The following is a 20,370-nucleotide window of genomic DNA, read 5'->3' as shown; positions in this document are numbered from 1 at the left end:
CTGTCAGGGCTCTGAGCCAATCAGCCTCGAGCCCGTGATCTTTACAGATCTGTCAATCTGCCTTTCAAGCTGTCTGTCATGTATCCCTCCTCTTTCCATCTCATCTGGCTTGCTATCTGCTGCCTGCTCTGTCTACTCTGCAACACCATCAAGAGAGAACACCCAACTTCTTGGTAGATCAAATGGTGGCAATGAAGGACAACACATCTTTGGTTGGCAAACAAGGATAAAGACTTAATTTAGGATTATATCGTCGCTGTAGCAAATAGCCTTGTTGATTTCTATAGGCTTTATCTGGCAGAGAACCCTATGTGGTAACTGTGAAAGACATCAAAATTGTCCTCCCCAAACCTCTCTGTGGTTGTAGAAGTATATGGAGTTGTCCCAGCCAGTCAGCAAAAATCAGGTGATGTGACAGGTAGTGACATAAATGCATCTTAACAATCTGAAGTTGCCTGGAGCATTTCAAACTTCAGTGTTCTTCTGGAATTTGGGAAATTCTGTTTTTCACCCCATCTACTCTTACATCACTGACCATAACATCGAAAGTAACAGTGGTAAATTTGACATATGATGTTTATGTAGTATTTCTAGAAATTAGTGAAACTTTATGCCATGAAAAGTGGTGGGACCGTATCGTCACCTAAAACTGGCAAGTCGATTTTCAGACATACATCAGATGCATTTAATAATTTAATTTAATATATTGGTATTAATTTTACTGTGAGTCGTATTACTGCTAATTGATTTAGTAATTTGAAATCTGTGACTTACTTAGTTTTGATTTAATTACTTCTTGTTATATTTAAAATTTATATCTATAATTTATTTTAATTTTTTTAGAAGATCCTCACTATTACTGTTAAAATGCACTCTTTTCTTTTGCAGCTGCTGCTCTGCTCTTTTATGGAAAGACGGAGACTGTTGTTGTGTCAGCCCGTCAAATACCATGCTTTAGGATAGCACAACCTATACTTAGGTGTATACACACGCTCAATCAAGTCTATGAAATTTCACCAAGTGACATGAAGTGGTTGCCTAGATGACCGGACAGGACTGTACTTTTATATTTGTGTTACATTTGTGAGCATTTTCAGTCAATAAAAATGTTCCTTTGAGTTTATAAGTTTTTCTTACATCTTTAACATATACACTTTGTAGAAAATATTTTACTTTAAATAACCGAGGAACCATTGAGGGTAATTTCCATGACCTTGATTAGCAACATAGAATTTTTTTAAAAGTCACAAACATAACATAACCAATAATGTCTCCCAATAACACTCTAGGGGTCAACTTTTTTATTTCAAAGTATGTAACATTATGTAGAAGTGTGTAGAATTGTGTAGCCACACAATGTTAGGTCATTTCCACGGGAATAACACTGTGGACAGATCTGCAGGCTTCATCTGCCAATCACTGGCAGATTTCTTGCAGCAGACCCTTTTATTTTGTTTTGGGAACCAGCGTAATGTTGCAGTAGAAGAAGGGGAGTTGGCCAGAAGGACAGAGCTACAAAGGTCACCGCAGACCGTGTTTACAACCCAAACTGAAACACCTCTACATAACCTGCAGAAAACGTATTACAAGTCAAAACGTTGCTTTAAGATAAGCTCAAAGTTAAGTTTTGCTTCTGCTTACTGTAAATCCTGCTTAAGATCAAAACTGATCAAAAGTCAGCTTTATAAATGAGTCCCTTTCAGCTGTTCTTCACAGCTATGTAATTTGTCCACTGCTCCAGCTGTCTCCTTGCTCTCTGATGCACAGCTGCCCTGCTGTGGCTTTTCTCTTTTCCTTTTTTTGACCAATGTTCATAAGCCATCAAAGCGCGCTTCAATACGACTGCCAAGGTTTGATGTAAGATGCACTGTTAAAGGGATTCAACCTAGATCTTTTTGATAGGTGACCTATCTCAAATCATCATATTTTACACTGCAGCTAGCTCCAGCAGAAACCACAGTTGGGCTGTTAACAATTACCACAAAGCATCATGGGAACAGAAAACACAGACAAGGGAGAAAAAAGTTATTTCAAAAGCTAATTTGACTCTAATCACCAGTTAAGGCTCATTCTAGGAATTTACCAGAAAGGATGCAGAGGGACACCTGCTTCCCTTCTCTCTTCTGTATGTGTTATTAAAAACTGCAGGATGTGGCATCATCCTAAACCATATTAGTTCTCTTTACTGAAAAGGCATAACCCATAATTACAATTAAGCTTGCAGGGTTGCCGATTGCACGGTTGATTACCCAGAAGCTCTGCTTTTAGTGCTGCGGCCACAGGCTCCCAGTTCTTAAATAACACGGGATTCATTTTCCAAATTAGATAAAATATTGCTTCATAAAGGTACGAGACATTTTGCATGCACAGAGCTTCTGTTAAATTTTTATCTCAAGCATTACAAAGATATACACTAATATATTAAGGCTTTATTTCTCTCTGCTTCCACGCTCCATGGAGCAGAAAGGACCTCGAATAATTCTCACTGATGTTAATGCCTGGTGCTAGAAAGGATGAGAAACTGTAAATACGAACAATAACAGAGAAAGCCTGCTCACTGTAAACATTTACCATGATTGTAGGCACAGATTCTGAAGGATTGATGTCTGAGCCATTCACCAAATCCTCTGCTCGGCGATTTCCCCCACGGCATCTATCTTAAGCTGAAGTCAGATTCAATCTCCGATGACACCCCAAACAAAGGCTCAGATAAAGCGACGGAGACACAAACAGTGTTCGTATGGGTGGGTTTTCATTAAGAGTTAATGGCCACAGGGCTGAGAACTCATCTCCGACTCATTAAAATGGAGTCCTTTAACACTGTTCATTTTGCAACTGAAACTCGGGGTAATTTTTAGGAGGCCATTAGGACACCACACAAAAGAAAGTGAAAGCTTGTTTTGTCACTTTCATTCCTTTCTTTACTACTTTAAAGTAGATCCCTCTGAGACCCATTCAAGTAGTTTTGTAAATAAATTACAATATCTGAGACTTCTTTATGCGAGAAACTTGCACGTTCATGTTTCCATGACATCCAGGTTTACTTGCTAAAGTCTGTTTTTCAAACACAACACGGATTATGAATGCAGAGGCATGCTTTGCAACCACCTACTCTTGTCCATTTAGTTTAAGGGTTTCCTGCAAGCATGGTACGTACTGTATTACTAAATGCATAGCCATGGTTTGACAGACATATACACTTTTACAACACAAAAGAAGCTGACTTTCATACGGTGCTGGAATAAAAGAGACTATTTGGGAGAAGGCATATGGTATAGTTACTATAGACTATGTGCTCTGAATTGGATCAGGCCAGATTTATGGTCCCACTTTTGTTTCTCAGCCTACACAAAAATAAGGATTGTGGAAGTTCAAACAAGACGTGTTTATAGTCCTCAAACAGCATTGTCTGTGACTCAAATGTTATGTGTAGGTTGAAATCTGACTGGATAAAAAGTTTGCTTGAACAGAAAACGGAAAAATCAGAGACGGGTTCACAATAAAGATGAAGGAGCTCAAAAGACAACAAAGATCAAAGAAAGATGGCTGAGAAGAACAAACGATGGCTGCAGAGGACAGTTTTAAGCATTTGGTTTCACTCCATTACAAGATGTTCTTTGCACTGTGAGTTTTGTCTTTTACATAAGCCCAACTAAAGGACCAACAACAGCACAGACAAACAAGAGAAGCCAAAGTTAACATATCTTTGGTCCCGCATGCATTCTTGCAATGCAAAAACTCCACATAACAAAAATGCAACACTATTCCAGCATCATTATCAGTAACATGAGCTCATTGTAAAGCATTCGCCGTCGGTAAGTCGTGCACCAAATTCATCAATTTACTAATCTTTGTGCACTATGCGTTGGAAAAGTTTGGACAAATTCACAAGAGAAATATGGCTGAATTTTCTGCTGATGTAATAGCTGAAGAAGCTGTGAAACTTGTAGCTTGAAAAGTATTGACTGTGCTGCCCTGAAGGTCAGATGAATCACACAAGTGAATGAAATTGGTAGTGACTGAAAATCTTTCCTTGCTTTCGATACAGTATGTGGGAGGGACTACAGCCTAGTGGCATATGGTTGATTTCCACAGGGATAGTGACATGTGAACGTTTGACTGATCAGATAATAACGCATTTGTACAAACTATAAAAATCAACCTGTTAAGTTTGTTTAAGGGCAGAATGATTAAAACTTTATAAAACTGATTAAATATTAATTAAATTATAGCTTTAGCTGAACTATTATTAGACTCCTGATGATGATGGGTTCTGATGCAGTGACGCCCTCACCTGTCCTTGCCGGTCTCCTTCTTGAAGAGTTCATCAAACTGCAGCATCTTCTGCCAGGAGATCATGTAGACTTTGAGCTTGGGGAGCACCTCTTTCATGAGCCTCAGGTTGTTGTACACAAGGCCCTTCCCATCATGCCTCATGTAGTTGCTGGGGCCCCAGAAGATAAATACTGTGTCCTGGCTGGCGTTGAGCAGTTCGTTGCGACTTCTCAAGACCCGCTGCATGCTGGAGTGTGCAATGACACGCAGGGAGGTGCGGTGACCGACGTCACGGGCGTAACCTCTGGCGGTGGGAGCGTCGTTCATGCGGATCACGCACTCGGCCCGGTCGATCTCTTCACCTCGACCGCCTCCAATGAGGTGACCTGAGCTAGTCACCAGGGTGCAGGTGTGGCAGTGCATCCTGAGAGGCTGAGTGAGAGAAGAGGGCAAAGAAGAAGAAGCAGAAAAAAAAAAAAAAACAAGTAAGCAAACATGAACTTTCTCACAATATTTGGCTTCCACATCCTTCCGTGAATACCCCTGAAGCACAGCAGCAGAATTTCTGTTCGTTTTCTGCAGTTATTTGTTTGTAAGTCTACAAACTCTTTTTTCCACAAGTCAAAAATGCTGTGAAGTTCTGTTTAGCCTTGGTTTATACAGAGAAATGCAAAGCAGACAGAAATGCACACCTAGGGGAACTTTGGTAAAAAGCTTCACAATGTATTTGAGGCAGAAAATGCTTTGTTGACAAATGGGTAGCGACAGAGCCTCCTGGGTATATGTAGCTTGTCATATTGCTTTGCGATTGGTAGAAACCCTGGGGTCTTATAAAGGATTCACCTTAAATCTTTCTCTCACTCCCACACAACAGAAAAATGTGTGTTTACCTCCAAAACCAACACCAAGATGCAGAAAATCACCTGCAATACTTTATGGGAAACTCACAAAACATTATATTGTTAAAAAAATACAGCACACAGGACAACCATGTCAATAGAAACAACTATCACAACAATATTCACCATTATACTGACAGCTGTAAGGATAGCATAAATACTGCTTTTGCCTGATGAACATGAGGGTATTTACAACATGAACATATTTATTTGAATTCATTTCTACTTTGTAGATGGTGTTTTTCTTCTTGCTCCTGTCCATATATGAGCTGCCACAGCAGAGCTCCTTTTTTCTTTTGCTCTATTATTAAAGCAGCGGATTATGTTCATTTCCAGGCTTGTATTTTTGGACTCTAATACAGCTGCTTTTCACAATTCACAGTTAGAAGCATTTTTTTGAATTTTACTTTACATGCTGAGCCATGGTGCAGCATAAAATAAACAAGCTCCCTTGCCCTCCCTTTACGCCAGCTTAATTCTGATAAAGGAAGGATGGTGAAGGGTGTCAAAACTGGCTTTAATATTTGGAACTTTGGCCATGTGTTATACTAATATCCATCCGCGTAACAGTATATGACAGAGAATAAGGAAAATAAGTAATTAATGAATAGCGAATGAATAGGTCTCTTGTTCATTTTAAATTACATCTGTGTCTATGACTAAAAACATACAACACCACGGCCCGCTGATGTAAGTGTGACCTCTTTTTCACTACGGCATGCACATAAATCATTTGCATAGCCCTATTGATATATGTAAAGCTGCCCTGCATGTTGTTGGTATGTATGAAGCTGCTGCACATATGCTTTGCATGTATTTGTGGGCATGTCTGTGATTCCCCCCGCACTGCCACACATACACAGACACACACCCCTGCACCGAAAATCAATGATATGCAAACCAGCCCTGCAGAGCCCTCTAATGTGCCCTGAAATATCACCCCAGCTGATACGTGTGGTAGTTATTTACACTCCTATAGCCATAACAAATTTACATTTTCTTGGCATTAATAAGAACAAATGATAATAGCCTGATATGTGTGGGGGTGGAGCGGGGGTGGAGGAAGATGTGCCATTATCGTCGTCATCTGCCGACTTTGACTTAGTGGCAGATTAGTGGCGGAGCGGGCTCATCTGTTTAATGAGATGCAGGGAGAAAAAAGGGGGGGGGGGGGGGTGACAGAAAGATGGAAAAGAGGCAGGAACGAAAAGAGGACCACAGAAGAGGTACGGAAATCAAGGATATGTAAAGGAGGGAGAGAGAGAGGGCCAAGAGAGAGATAGATGGAGGCACAGAGAGCCACACTGGTGCCATCGTGTTTGATGAAATGTTGAGCTAATGAGGTCCTGGTGGTCTACATCATCACCAAGAACAGCACCAGCATCCATCAGTTCCTCTCGTCTTCCCCTGGCCCTTCCTCTCCCACCTGGCAGAGCTTTGACAGCTAATCTGGCTGAAGAGCTGCGACACCAGCGGAGCAGGTCAGAAATCCCATTTTTACCCAGGGGCTTTTAAGTGGCTCTATAGACCTTATTCTCTCCTCCTCTGTCTCACGGAGCATTTAAGTGGGCCTTGCTGGCCAGAATTGGCCTCTTTGGGGAGCTCGGTCAGGCTATTACTAAGAAATAAGCTGCATGCTTTGGACGAGGTTCTCCATTCCAGTCGGAATTACGTGACCCATCCAATATGGTGGTTCTGGGTTGAGGCGATAAAGTCCAGGTAAACTGTGGTTTACCTCGAGATGGGACGCGAGCGCCTGCTGACTCCAAAGAACCGAAAATATCTTTCACATCCAATTTATCCTCGAAACCCCCCTGAAATTCGAACTCCATTTAAAGATTCATGCAACAAATGGTTTATAATTCAAGACACATCTATCATTTATGTCTTTGAAATCGCTGCCTTTGTTCCTCCTTAGTGAACAAAATGCCTTTGAACATAATTAAAAGATATGCTACATTTAAACTTTGACTGTTAAGAGTTTTTCTTTCTTTTATCAGTTTCTGGTTACAACACCTGATCAAAGCTGTGATCAATAATGCAACTCAGTGAATTTCCCAATCCTGATTATGTTTTGTCTTACCAGCAGTGGGGAAAAGACACAGATGAGGGGAAAAAAAAAATCAGAAAAAGTATTTTCTGCTGTACCATAAAGTACAGTCTAGCTGCTCTGATTAAAAGCTTTTCTGATTTTTCCAGGAATCTTTTTATTTTTGAGATAATTCAGCAGAATAAAAAAAAACTATTCCACTGAGCCACAGTTTCTCTATAAAAGGGTTATTTTATATAAAGGCTGGGAGGAGTCGTTCTGCAGTAGGTATACGACAAACTGTGCAGTTCTTTAGTGAGTGAAAGGTAATTTTATCCAATTTCAGTGGTACTTCATATTTTTCTCCAGCACAATTTAAAGGAAAATAGTCTACTTTTAAGCCAGTAGTCATTCACCAATCAGCTATTACAATAAAACCAGCTGACTAATACTGTGTAGGTCCCCCTCTTGCCACAAAATAACCGAGGCACCTCTGGGAGGTATGGCGATTTCCAGTGGTTTGTAGCGCTGGTGACAAATCCTTTCAGTCCAGTGGGTATGGGAGGGAGGGGCTTCTTGGCCTTTAACAATCTTTGAGTAGGTGTTGTGTGTCAAAGCACCATTTACATACCAGCAGTAAAGCTGCTTTGCTTTTGTGGCGGTTGGGAGTACAATAATTTTAAAAACTGCAAAACACTGGTAAACACGAAACTCTAGGCCCCTGACTGTTACTCAAAAGCAGTGTGTATCTGGGGCCTCTTAACATCTCACACAATTTCATTTAAAAAGGTAGCATTTCACACACAAAGAAAGATTTTTGATAAGTCTAAAATGTTCGTCTTCATAGCTGAACATGACCTGCAGATGCTTTTTTGTTGTTTCACTTACATCAGTTCTCTAATAAGCCTTTAAAGGAATCACCTCAGTCTGTAGGCTTACTTGTGACTCTTTGAGTTTCCAAAAGTAGAATGAGAGGCAGAGCCTTCAGCTCCCAGCCCGCTCTCCTGCGGAAGCAGTTCTGGCTTAGGAGACAGACACCCTCTCTACTCCTAAGATTAGACTTAAAACTTTCCTTTTTGATAAAGCATACAGTTAGGGCTGGAATCAGTTGACCCTGAAGCATCCCTTACTTATCCTGCTATAGGCTCAGGCTGCTGGGGGTCTTCCTGCGATACCCTCTGCATTTCTTTTCCACTCACCTCTTTTCACTCCCCAGGTGTTTATACACCACGGCTGTATGTTGTTAAATTTGATCTCATCTCTCACACAGTCTGTGTTTTGTTGTCTGTCCCTATCCTCTCTTTCTTCTCTCCTCTTTCCCCTCACTCTACCCAACCAGTCAGAGCAGATGACTGCCTCTCACTGAGCCTGGTTCTGCCAGAGGTCTCTTCCTTTTACAAAAGGAGTTTTTTCTTCACATCATCGCCTGGTGCTTGCGCATAGAGCATCACATGATTGTTGCCTTTTTTTTTAATATTGTCCGGGCTTTACAGTAACACTGATACATCAGGGATTTTCCTAAAAACTACTTTTCAGACACTTACACAAGAAAAACATCAGCAAACAAATCATTGTTATTTACATTTAATAGTCTCAACTTTCACAACGAGCAATTGTTTACAGTTCGCAGCTCCCTCTAGTTGACCTTCACTTTCCTGTCGTTCCCTCTCTGCAGCACTGCTTTTGCTACCTACTGTGCTGCAGCTATTAGAACCTGTCCTCATCCTCAGGGTGTCAAATACTGGCAAGGTATCGAAGCCAAAGGACACCTTGCGCATATCTCTGAGACGCCAGCGGCTTTGGCAAAACTGCAATATTTGATGCCCTTGAAAGAAGAACATGCTGGCAATTATAGCCATGCCGTCTGAACTGCCAAAATGACTTTGGCCTGCTGAGAATCAAGCCAATCTAATGGTTTGAAGAAATCTGATTGTCTGTTTGACATTTTACCAGTTCTCTCCAGGTAGATTTCATTACTGACAAGTGAGGTGCTGGATCCAGTGAAATAAGTGCCGGTCCCAGTCTGGGAGGCTCCAGCTCCTATTCTAGCAGGATCTGGGACAAATTAAGCCCTGCAGAAGAGGACATAACAGAGAAGTTGAGAGCTCAATTTCTCTTATATTAAACCTTCATGACATCCTGAGAGCTTGTTTGGATTTTTTTAAGCCAATGCAATGACTAAGCAACAATAAACAATTTTATCTATGTATTATTTCAAGGAAACTCAAGGTTTGCAACTAACTATTGATTATTTAGCAATGGTTATTTTTGCAAAACAGATTCTAACCGTATTTGGTGAAAGTTTAAATCTAAAACAACCCATAAAAAGAATAAAACTATTCCAGCATAAATAACTTCCATTTAAAATCATCTCACGTTTTTTTTATTTTATTTTATAGTAAGGTGTTTCTCAGAGAGATGAAGGATAACCTTGTCCCACTTGTGGGACTTGCCGTGAACCTGCCGTGTTTTTTTTAAAGCCCATCCATCCACGGTGTCCTAGTAAAGGAACAAAAACAACAACATGCACACAGACAACAGCCAGTCACTGTCTGATCTGTGCTCAACCTGCCAGAGCGACAACCCAGAGCGAGGAGGCCGCCCTCCTCTGTTTCCTCATTCTGTCTGCATCTGAACACTCCGCTTCCACCGGGCCTGTCCTTCACGGGGCTGCAGGAACAATCAGTACCTCCACACCACACAACCCGCCTGACTACCTGACCCGAAGAAAACATGGCTGTCAGAGCTGGGTGGGGGATTAACTTTGAGGGATGGTGGAGGTGATGAAAGAGAGAAGCAGTTCAGCTCCAGACCACCTGGGGAGGCGTGAAGAAGGAAACGGAATAGCTGGGTGGGTATTTGGGGGCCATTACGGTCTGGTGTTGAACTGAATAAACATGATGTTTGCCATTCAAGATATATTTCTTGTCATATTAATGTCCTTTTGATCTTGTGTGTGAGTCAGAAGGCTGGCATTATTGAGTGACATTTGCAAAGTATATATAAGAGTATATAAGAGAGTATAATTAAATGGAAAGAGGAATACAAGCCGCGGTGGACTCATATAATCACTTATGATTACGGTGTGATTGTAGTTGAAAAAGACTGTGTGGCACAGCTACCCTGATTGGCTTCGTGGTCAGCACTCACAGCCCCTGGCTGCCCATGGGTAACACAGGCAATAATTGGTGGTTAAAACTCACATGGGTCTTAAGGGGGCATGAAATCAGCTTTAATTCCTCACCCGACTCCCTTCCACCATCCCCCTGCTCAGCTCTGTCCCTTGAGGAATACTTACACTGCGCTGAACCATTACGTCTGACGTATGCCATTCCCTCTCAGAGCGGAGAAATAGCATTCAAGTGTTGTTATTGATTTCATGTGCATGAATGCGATGGGAAGGGGGTTGGGGGACGAGCGAGGGCTTAGCAAGGATGCGAAATGGAAGATATGGCCGGTAAATGTGAGCAATGAGAGGCAGCAATCATCCAGCCCAGTGGGATGCTGTCTGGCTGTCTGGTATTGCCCACAGATGCTACAACAGAGCAGAGCCTTTTTAGCCTCCTCCAGGCTGACCTTTAGGCTTGTCAAAGATCCCTTTGTTTTCTATAGCCTCCTCAGAGGAAAGCGTTCTACAACAGTCAGGCCTTAATATTAGCTTGAGGAAAAAATGCTCATGAGGCCTTCTTAGAAAAGAGCCGAAGGGGAAATTATGACGTCAATTTAAATCTCTTTTTTCGCATGCCATCCTGCTAATGTAGACTGTGAAAGTGACTTCTGTCTTCCATGGCTCATTAATGACTGATGGGTCATATTTCATACTGTAGTGTCACAGGGGTGAGAGAGATACAGTCTGTAGCTGTGCAAAATTTAAAGACATTACAGACATTAAGGAAGGCGTTACAGAGCCAGTAGAAGCAAAACCAGCTGTCTGAAGCTATAATTTGGTCCTGCCTCCATCAGATGCGAAATATTTATCTGTGCATGTGATTATTTTGGCCATGCCAAGTCTACCACCTAAAGAATCATAGCACTTGCTTTCGTCCTACCGACCCACATAAGCATTCCTCAAGCAACATATATGAGTGTTTTTACTCCTGAGGATCAAGAAAGTCAGCTTTTGAAGGTAGACTGTGTGTAGCTGGTGCACATACTGAATTTTGCCAGTTTCACATTTATTCCAAAACTGATAGGTTACAACGAGAAAACATAGTTAGATACATCATAGAAAGCTTCATTTACAGAGGACCAGGGAGCCAACTATTGACCCATGCATAAGTGACATCACAAATGCATATTCAGTCACTTTAAAACACAACTGCAGGTCATAAAAACTGATTTCACATTACTGGTCACCACAGCCAGCTGGAATATACTGCATGCTCCTAATGTATTGTTATAGTTATTGTTTAAAGAGGGCCAGCCACCGAGTGTCCTGCTGTAATTTTAATCAGCACAAACTGGCAGAATGTCAGCACATTTCTGAAAGAAAAACAAATACAAGTCTCAACTGTTTTATTGCAGTTCTGATAATTAATGAGTAATATTGCTGAATAAGCTAGAATAAATATTTTGCTGTGAGTGGGAAAATAATTATTTTAGCCATTTAGCTCCATTCTCTCTTTTTCATTGAGAACTACCTCCTGAGTCTCCCGGTGAACTGAAGCCATTTCCAATAAAACAGGAATAATAGCAAACTGGAAATGAATAGGAAGTAATAGAATTAATAGGAAATCAAATCCTCTGTATAGAAGCTCTGCTAACACTAGTATCATAAGGCTCTGACACTGATTTTGCCAACACTGCTTATGAATAGCACATTTGTTTTTTCACATTTTAACTAACGGTTACCAATTAAAGTAATAAGACCTGCTAGGGGTTTTGCTAATAATTGAGAAATTGAAACACTGATTTGGTAAAGATGCTGTAGGGAGGTGGGGCTCAATACCTGGCTGCTTCAATGTGCATATCAAAGTATGCTTGGCAACAAGTGTCACCTCAAGGTGTTATATATTATAAGGCAAAGACACTACAATAATACAGAGAGAAAACACCAACAATTATATGACCCCCTATAAGCAAATGCTTTAGCAACAGGAGGAAAAAACTCCCTTTTAACAGGAAGAAACCTCCAGCAGAACCAGGCTGGCATCCTAGACCTATTGCATGTATCTGTGTAGCCTGTATAATTATTGAATGTATGTGAATGATAGCTAGACTAGGGAAATCAAAGTAGAAAAGAAAAGCACTATAAAAAAAACCAGTCCAATTACAGTCATAGCAAGGAAAACACTGAAGAAAAAAAATCTTTCACTAGATGGTAAAATAGTTATGTGAGACCGAAAGCCAAAATGACACTGGAATCTGTGCAGCCATGGCTAAATATGCAGCAGAAACAAACCATTACAAATAATCTTCCAAGCAAAACAAACATAAAAAAGCCATCTGAAGTCAGTTGTTCTGGGCTAAAGAAATAATAAATCTCACTGGGATTAATCCAGTGTATACAACAAATGATAATACATAATTTTATCATTCATTAAAATAGCCGATGAAAAAGGCCTAAAATAAATGAATAAATCTGATAACCGACAAGAAAAATACCCTAAAATTTGCTTCATTTCAAAGCTTGTTTCTGCTGCGAGCACCAAAATGTGCAATTTATGATATGGGATGATTAGAAGGAGAAACCGATGAGGGCAGAAATGGAAGGAGAAATTGGGAGGATAAATAAATCTTTTTTTTTTTTTTTTTTTTAAATAGGGATGGTGAGCATAAAAGAATGAGTGAACAGAGCATAAGCGAACAGAGAAACAAAACACCAATTAGAGCCTGTAGGAGCAAAGGAGGAGCGGACTAGAGGGGCGGTACGGCTGCAGTTACCAATTAGAGTAAAATCTCAACAGCTGCAGGCAAAGGCAGAGTGGAAAACAACAAATTCAGTTATGTCGGTAAAGGCTGTGTATTCAGAGGGGGAAATCAAACCTGCTTCTATTGTGCTGATGTGCGCTGACACACATACACTGGGAAAAAAGAGACACTCCAGCAGGTTGAGAGCTGCAGGGCAGAGTCGATGTAGGAGGGCTTGTTTGGAGCCGTTTGTCTGGCTTGCACGTTTGACCAGTCATTAGGGAGAGCCGAGGTGGGAAGTAAGCCGAGGACTAATGAAGACGGGAGGAGGAGGAGGAAGAGGAGGAGAGAGTGGATAACGAAACAGGAGCAATTAGGGAATCCGGCGGTCAGCAGTCATACTCCAGGTTGACAGCTCCTGTGGCTCTGATGCTCTAGTCTTAATTAGGGCAGAGTTTTCAGTGTTGATCTTTAAAGAAGACGCCTTTGATGGAGGGCAATTATCTACTCCAGAAAAAACGAAAACCAACATCTGACCTAAAAAGAGAGTAATGAAAATTCACTGATGAAGCCTGAGAGTGGTTTTTTTTGGGATAAGTGACGTGGCTGATGATCTTGTTAGAGGAGCACTAGTTGAAATGAAAGCTGATATCATCGAGAGTGTTTGAAGAATAGAAGGCACCGGTGGTGGAGCTCTGATCTTCAAAGCATGCAGTAGTGTAAAGAGAGCCCTTTACTGTGTGGTGTGTGTGTATGTGCTGGGATGGGCGGGGGGCATTAAACACTTACAGTGTCTACAGAGCAGAGATTTAACGTGCGTGTTTGCGATCAAAGTAACCGTAAACGTGTACGGCTGTAGGAGAGGGATGCAACAATTTAGAGGACATTGTTCTAAGTCACGCAAACACCAACAGCAACAAAAAGCTTCAGTAGCACTTTTAAACAGCTGTTAGGATGCCTGGGTCGTTGACCCAGGGTTTTGAGTTTATTATATTATTTATCATTTCTAGTCTTTGATTTCTAAGAGTTCTGTCTCTGTGTAATCCTTAGTTGCTGTCCCTGTCTGCTATATCCCCGTGTCCAGTCAGTGTCTGTGTCTGCCCTGGTCTCACGTCTCTGTTCCCTCTGTTGTAGTGCCTGCCTGTGAGTCTGTGTCTGTAAGTTCAGTCTGTGTTATGTTTCCTGTTTTATTTTGAAGGTCCATGTCTTATGTTAATGTATCTGGTTTTGCTTCCCCTGTTTCGTTAGGCCTGATTTGCCCCAGCTGTGTTTCCCTCCTGTTGCCCATTCCCTGATTGCTCCCTCTGTGTATTTAAGCCCTGTGTTTCAGTTTGTCGATGTCGTGATCCACCCTTATCTTGCTGTGTGTTTTGTTTGCGTAAGTTTACCTTGGCGTCTTAGTTTTGTTACCCTTTTGAGTTTAGCATTAAAGCTGTTTTGAGTTCACGTTACGCCTCCGAGTGTCTGCACTGTGGGTCCTATTCCTGCCTGCACACAGCCTTCACATAACAGCAGCAGCAGCTGCTTTCTAAAAATCAAGGTCAGAAACAAAAATACTTCAGACTCACAAATTGAGCTACTGAACCCACACCTCAATAGCCCAGCAAGTGAAAATCAGAACCTTGTGCCGTTTTAAATTTGTAAAAATGGCACATGACGGCATAAGATGAAGTGCAAAACATGACACATTCCACTATGTTATTATTAATTTAACAAAAATTAAGCCAAAATGCAAAAGCAGCGTGTGGGAAACTAAGTGTACCCTCACTGATTCCACAGGAATTAAAAGAGTAAGTAGCAGCCAGATACTGCTAATGAAATGCACTTAATTAATTGATCATCTGCAAGTGTTGAACAACTCTATTGCATTTAGATGTGCGGTAACAAAATGCCAAGGAGCAAAGACATCAACAGTGATCTTAAAGAAGCAATTGTTGCTGCCCATCAGTCTGGGAAAGGTTATAAGGCAATTTCCAAACAGTTTGAAGTCTGTCCTCCTTCAATGAGAACGATTATTCACAAGTGGGAAAACATTCAAGACGGTCATCGGTCTCCAAACAAATTCACCTCAAGGTCAGACTGTGTAATGCTTAGAGTCACTGAAAAAAAAAAACAGTGAAACCAAAGTTAAGAAGTCTGGCCATAATGCCCATTTGGCTAAAGGCAAAGACAGTCTATCAGCACAAACACCTCATACAAACTGTCAGTGGTGAAGGGATGATTTGGGCTTGTTTTGCAGCTATGGGACCTGGACACCTTGCTGTCATTGAGCCAACCAAGAAGTCCTCTGTATAGCAAAGTATTCTAGAGTCAAATGTGAGACTAAAGCTCGACTGAAACAAGGTAACGCAACAGGAAAATATCTACAGCAGCAAATCCTCTCTGATAAAGAAATTAAAAGAGCACTTTTTAATGAGACATTATGTGGCAAGAGTATGCAGTCAGTTCCAGGCAGGGGCCCCAACGCTCGCCTGCTCTGAATCCAAAGAACACCTCTAGGACATTATGTGTCGGTCCATCTAACTCTGCCAACTTGCACATCAGACTTTCCAGGAGCTCAGTGATGCCCTGCTCCAGATCTGGGAGGAGATTCTCCAGGACACTATCCATCACCTAGGAGCATGCCCCAACACTGTTAAACAGGCATGCAAGCATCTGGGGCCATCCTTTCATTTCTACCCATCACCCAATCCATCAGTACAGATGTTGCCCAGCATTATTATTTTTCCCACTGAGTTCTGATTTGAGATCTTGTTTTTTCTAGTAGTGTACAACAGAATAGCTAAAAAAAAAAAGAAAGTATCAAGATGTTGCAATGTTTCTGTCAAAGTCCAGACCTCAGCCTGAATGAAATGCTGTGACAGGATCTTAAGGGGCCTGTGGATAAAAGAATACCTGCAAATCTCAACGAACACAGGCAACGTTATAAAGAAGATTAGGCCAAATTCCTTCACAATGAAGTGAGAGGCTGATAAAATCATACCGAAAATTAATTGCAGCTAAAGGTGGTTCTAAAAGCGACTTAGTCACAAGTGTGCTGAATATTTCACACCCTGTTTCTGCATCTTGGCTCATTTTTTCATAAATAAATAATGACACGATGTAATATGTCATGTTTTGTAGTTCATCCGAAGGTTAGGGTTTATTTTCCTAATTTTAAGACCTGCTCAGGAGCAAATGATTTTTGATGATTTTATATCCCGACGCGTTAAACATTACAACTAAAAGAAGGTGAACTTTCATCTAATCGTGAGTGTGCATTAGCGCTGCCATACACACACAAGCTTGTCTGGATGTGACCTGACAGAGGTGCATGTGAGAATGCAAATGTCCGATACAGTCAGATCAGATATTAAACCTTCTAACAAGCTAGCTCACAATAGCATGTATGTGAGAACAGCTCAAGCAAAGGCAAGAGAGTGGGCGTCGTGTCTGCTGCCAACTGCACGCTCTACCCAGGAAACACTCAGACCTGAACCAAATTGGTGTTTCCAGTTGTGACACACATCTTTCTTTTCCTACATCTGAGACCGTTTCTCTTGATATTTTCCAGAGATCATGTGTCAAAAAGGCTACAGATAAATTGGTAGTCAACTGATGCAGTCGGATAAAGCAGTTAAGAACTGAAATTGTGTCTCTCACAAGTTACAAGTCACTATTTTATCAGCAGTGAGGTATCTAGAGAGAGTAGCAACAGACAGATGACAGGTCTTTACAATGCTACAATGATTTAAATTTCATCCTGGAGGAAAACAATGAATTCCTATTTGTGAAAGATCTGCTCCACAAAAATGTTACACTTTTTTGATGATTGAATCACACAATTGAACATCGCTTAGGTTTAGAGCTTTCCTCAAAATGGAAAATAGCACAATTGTAGTTTACCTGCATTATCAAATGTGTTTCAAAGGTATTTTCAAGATGATCTCAGCTAGGAGAACAAAAACAATTCCCGTCTGGGGTCATGCAATAACTGATGAATCCTCAGAAAAGCATTACACTACCTACAACAAACCCTCAATACTCAAAATTTCATGCCTGTCCAGTCTAGTTTTTGCCAAGCTGCAATATTTATGTTTTATGTGAAGTAGTCAGCGTTCCCTGCTTCAATATAGGACGTCTAACAATGCTGCATTAAAAAAACTGCATTAGTGTGGGCGTGTTGTTTCTAGTGAGACAATGAAATATGATTGGGGCAGAGAAATACATTTGAGAAATAGATCCATTACTTTGAGGAATTATCACATGCCAAAACATTGCAAAGTGTTTTATGATGGCATGAGCAAAGATTTTTCAGCTCTGCAAAGTAAACTTTTCCTTCTCGGTGACCACAAACTGAAAAGTAGAATTAAAGTGTTAATGCTGCAAACTAATCGAGCAGAAAGCTGCTGGCAGGAGTCGTATGTTCTTTTTAAATGCTGTGATTGCTTTGCAAAGGCTTTCATTACAATGACGATAAGGCAGAAAAAATAGTAGATACTCTCTGCATTGTGTGGAGTTGTACAAATTTAAGGTTTTGCGATGCTCTCGTGTTGCAAATTATGATTTGCAAACAAATAAACCCCATCCTCAAAAGTTACCTCAAAGTTGAACGAGAAACCGTAACCACAGTGTTGCTACACTGGAGTGAGTTCTGCTTTACAGGTGATGCTATTATTGCTCCCACCCACACGTTTTTTTTCTGGCTGTACTCACTTCTCTGCCTCCCCAATCAAAAAATGCCCTTGTATCCCAAACACCTCTGCAGCTTTTGTACAGCCCCGCAGGCAGGACTGTGTCATTAAACCTCAACTTTCCTCACCACCTGCATAAAAGGTGAAGAGAACAAAGCTGCACCTTGCTTCTGCCTTGTCCTTTTCTCCCCGATAATACCTACACCTCCTCCTCTTCCTGTTCCTCACCTTGTCCAGTGTGGGTGACCTGGAAAAGACAATAAACGCCTCTTCCTGCCGTGAGCTGGAAAGACTGGACCCGAACAGCGAGCTGGAGTGTGAAGGCTGTCGGGTTGCACCTTGTTACAACACACTCTTTTTACTTAATTGGCTCCATATCAGCCTGTTTGCCACTGGTACAGACTGTACAATGATGCAGCCATTGCCTGTCCCTTTACCCTCCACCCAAATAGAAGAGGAGAGATACTGCTATGAGGAGAGGACCACACCAATACACCCCTGTAGGAGAGATTGCTTTGGCATGAATACAAAAGATGAGGTGCAATTTACCAGGTCAGAGAATCTCTCCTGCGCCCCCTTTTTGCTCCAAAATTGCACCAGGAGGTGCCATGTGGAGAAGATAAAGGAGGAAAAAGCCAAGGGGAAATGACAGAGGGACATTAGGAAGAGTGAGGGAGGCAGAAAGACTGGAGGAAGGCGAAAAAGGAGAGAGAGAGAAAGGGGTTGCTGTGACAGACAGAGGCGGGCTGAGGAGGGGAAGAAAATGAAAGGCAATCTGATAGATGAAAAAGAGGAGCAAGAAAAAGGAGTGGCTGTCAGAGAAAGAAGCACTTTGGAGACCAAGAAATGTAGGGCAGCTCCTTCAGAGAAAAGGCAGGGATTTCAGGGGCCTGCTTTGATGAGGAAAAGTTAGAAATGCACACTCACTTGCTTCAGACCGTTATCGAAATTATGATATCTGAAAGGGTCATTATGCGAGAGAAAGCAGCAGCCTCGCAAACACCATTAAAACATCTGCAGGATTTCCCTCTCTGAATGCCTCCAGACACCAGAGTTTAATTCTAAGATCGAGAAGATTTCACATTTGCGAGTGAGCTCACGGTTGCCGTGATCATCCTACCATTTATGGATGTGGTGTGCTGATATGTTCCCATAATCCTCTCAGATCAGTTTGTTGAGAGTGATAGGCATGGTTATTGCCCAGTGCAGTGTGGTAAACAATGGGCTGAATCAATAACGAGAAGATGATCTTGTTAAGAGAAGTCTGGTGAGAGTAATGACTCGGAGGAGACGTCTCAGCGCAAGTTGTAAGCCGCTGTTTCGCTTTCCCGTCACGTCTGCCCCTCCACTGCAAAAGTCCCTTTTCTGCACAAGATACAGAGAGTTGAAAATGAAACTGGAAGATAAAAAGGTGCAGCATAATCTTAGCGTGGAACCGAATATATGCATGGGCAGGGACGGCGGGAGGAAATCTGAATACGGCACTCAGACGAACTGCTAACTGTCAAACTTGAGATGACAAGTTTGTTGTGAGCAAGGGCAAACTGGCAATTTTTACAGAAACCAAAAACAACGTCTTCCAGACTGGAGACGGGCTGTTAATCTTGGAGTGCAAAAAGATAAATCACGCCAAGCTAAATCCCATAGGAGCAATTATTGTTGTGTTGTAGCAATATAACGACAAGCCCGAGAAAAACAAAAAGAACACATCAATAATACATCGGCAATACTGCAAAGCCGTATGTGGGCAAAAGCTCCGCTTCCCTGTGAAAACATTTTCTGTACTAAATATTCTATTTGGAGTGTGTCCATTATGTGGTGGAACAGAGGATAATGAGAGACAGTAACCAAAAGGGGTGTGTGTGCGTGTGTGGATGTGTGTGTATAAAACACCAGCTGCCAGTGACTACACTTGTCAGGCAGGAAGAATCTCCTGGGAAGACAGATTTCATATTGGCAAGCAGGACACGTGAGTGTGTCTTTCAATCTCTCTGTGCTTTGTGCATCACTGTGTCTGTTAGATTTACTCAAATATTGAACTCAAGTACAGGTTTCATGAACTTTTATTGAAAATTTCCGTTCTATGCTATGACACTCCACTACGTTTCAGAGGAAAAATACTGTCTTTGACATCTGTCACTACTTAAAAGCTGAAGAAGGTTTTTATTTAAGAAAAAGTACTTGCATATATATGTATATACAATCTTACTAACCACTCAAAGCACTTTAGACTACAAGTCGCATCTTAATCGCTCATTCATACAGTCCTGTATTCTATGCTCATCAAGCACTTCAACTGCCTTACATCCACAGCCAATTTACAGTCACCAATTAACTGCCATGCTGGCAGGTAGTGGCTGGCTGTTGCACGATGAAACAAATCTAATTCGTTGTGATTGCTTTGGTCACAAGCAAATTGCTGCAGTTGCTCATAGCTTGCATAAAGAAATGTCTGCAAATACCTGCAAATACTATCCAACTTCACACTGAAACTTGAAAAAGTGCAAACTGGAAGTGGAGGGCTTACTTTCATAGTAGCAGGATTCAAAAGATGCCACAGTTACTTTAAAGCAAATGGTCTCCATTTCTGTTTGTTGGTTACCAAGTGGCCTCTAGTCTTTGTAAGGAACTCGTAAAGTCTATA

General features: G+C 41.4%; 2 protein-coding genes across 4 annotated transcripts in view; one reads left to right on the top strand and one right to left on the bottom strand.

Annotated features, from left to right (window-relative positions):
• Positions 1–20,370, top strand: part of pigk (phosphatidylinositol glycan anchor biosynthesis, class K) — a 120,443-nt gene that overhangs the window by 68,107 nt on the left and 31,966 nt on the right. Inside the window, exon 11 of one of the 3 annotated variants that reach the window (XM_085439401.1) lies at positions 889–1,068. The exons of the other annotated variants lie outside the window; for them this stretch is intronic. Within the exon in view, the coding sequence (XP_085295527.1) occupies positions 889–963 (75 nt within the window). The 3' untranslated portion in view covers positions 964–1,068. Of the gene's footprint in view, positions 1–888; positions 1,069–20,370 lie in introns of those variants that run through there. 3 annotated transcript variants of the gene reach the window in all.
• Positions 1–20,370, bottom strand: part of st6galnac5a (ST6 (alpha-N-acetyl-neuraminyl-2,3-beta-galactosyl-1,3)-N-acetylgalactosaminide alpha-2,6-sialyltransferase 5a) — a 63,603-nt gene that overhangs the window by 20,093 nt on the left and 23,140 nt on the right. The window contains exon 3 of the mRNA XM_085439402.1: positions 4,295–4,707. Coding sequence (XP_085295528.1) covers positions 4,295–4,707 — 413 coding nt within the window. The remainder of the gene's footprint in view (positions 1–4,294; positions 4,708–20,370) is intronic.

The sequence above is a fragment of the Copadichromis virginalis genome, linkage group LG18, assembly GCF_057382275.1.
Source record: "Copadichromis virginalis isolate Kocher_CV1m ecotype Utaka linkage group LG18, C_Virginalis_male_GT1.1, whole genome shotgun sequence".
NCBI lineage: Eukaryota > Metazoa > Chordata > Actinopteri > Cichliformes > Cichlidae > Copadichromis > Copadichromis virginalis.
Note: the sequence above shows the minus strand (reverse complement) of the source record. Positions and strands in the feature narration are given on the sequence as shown.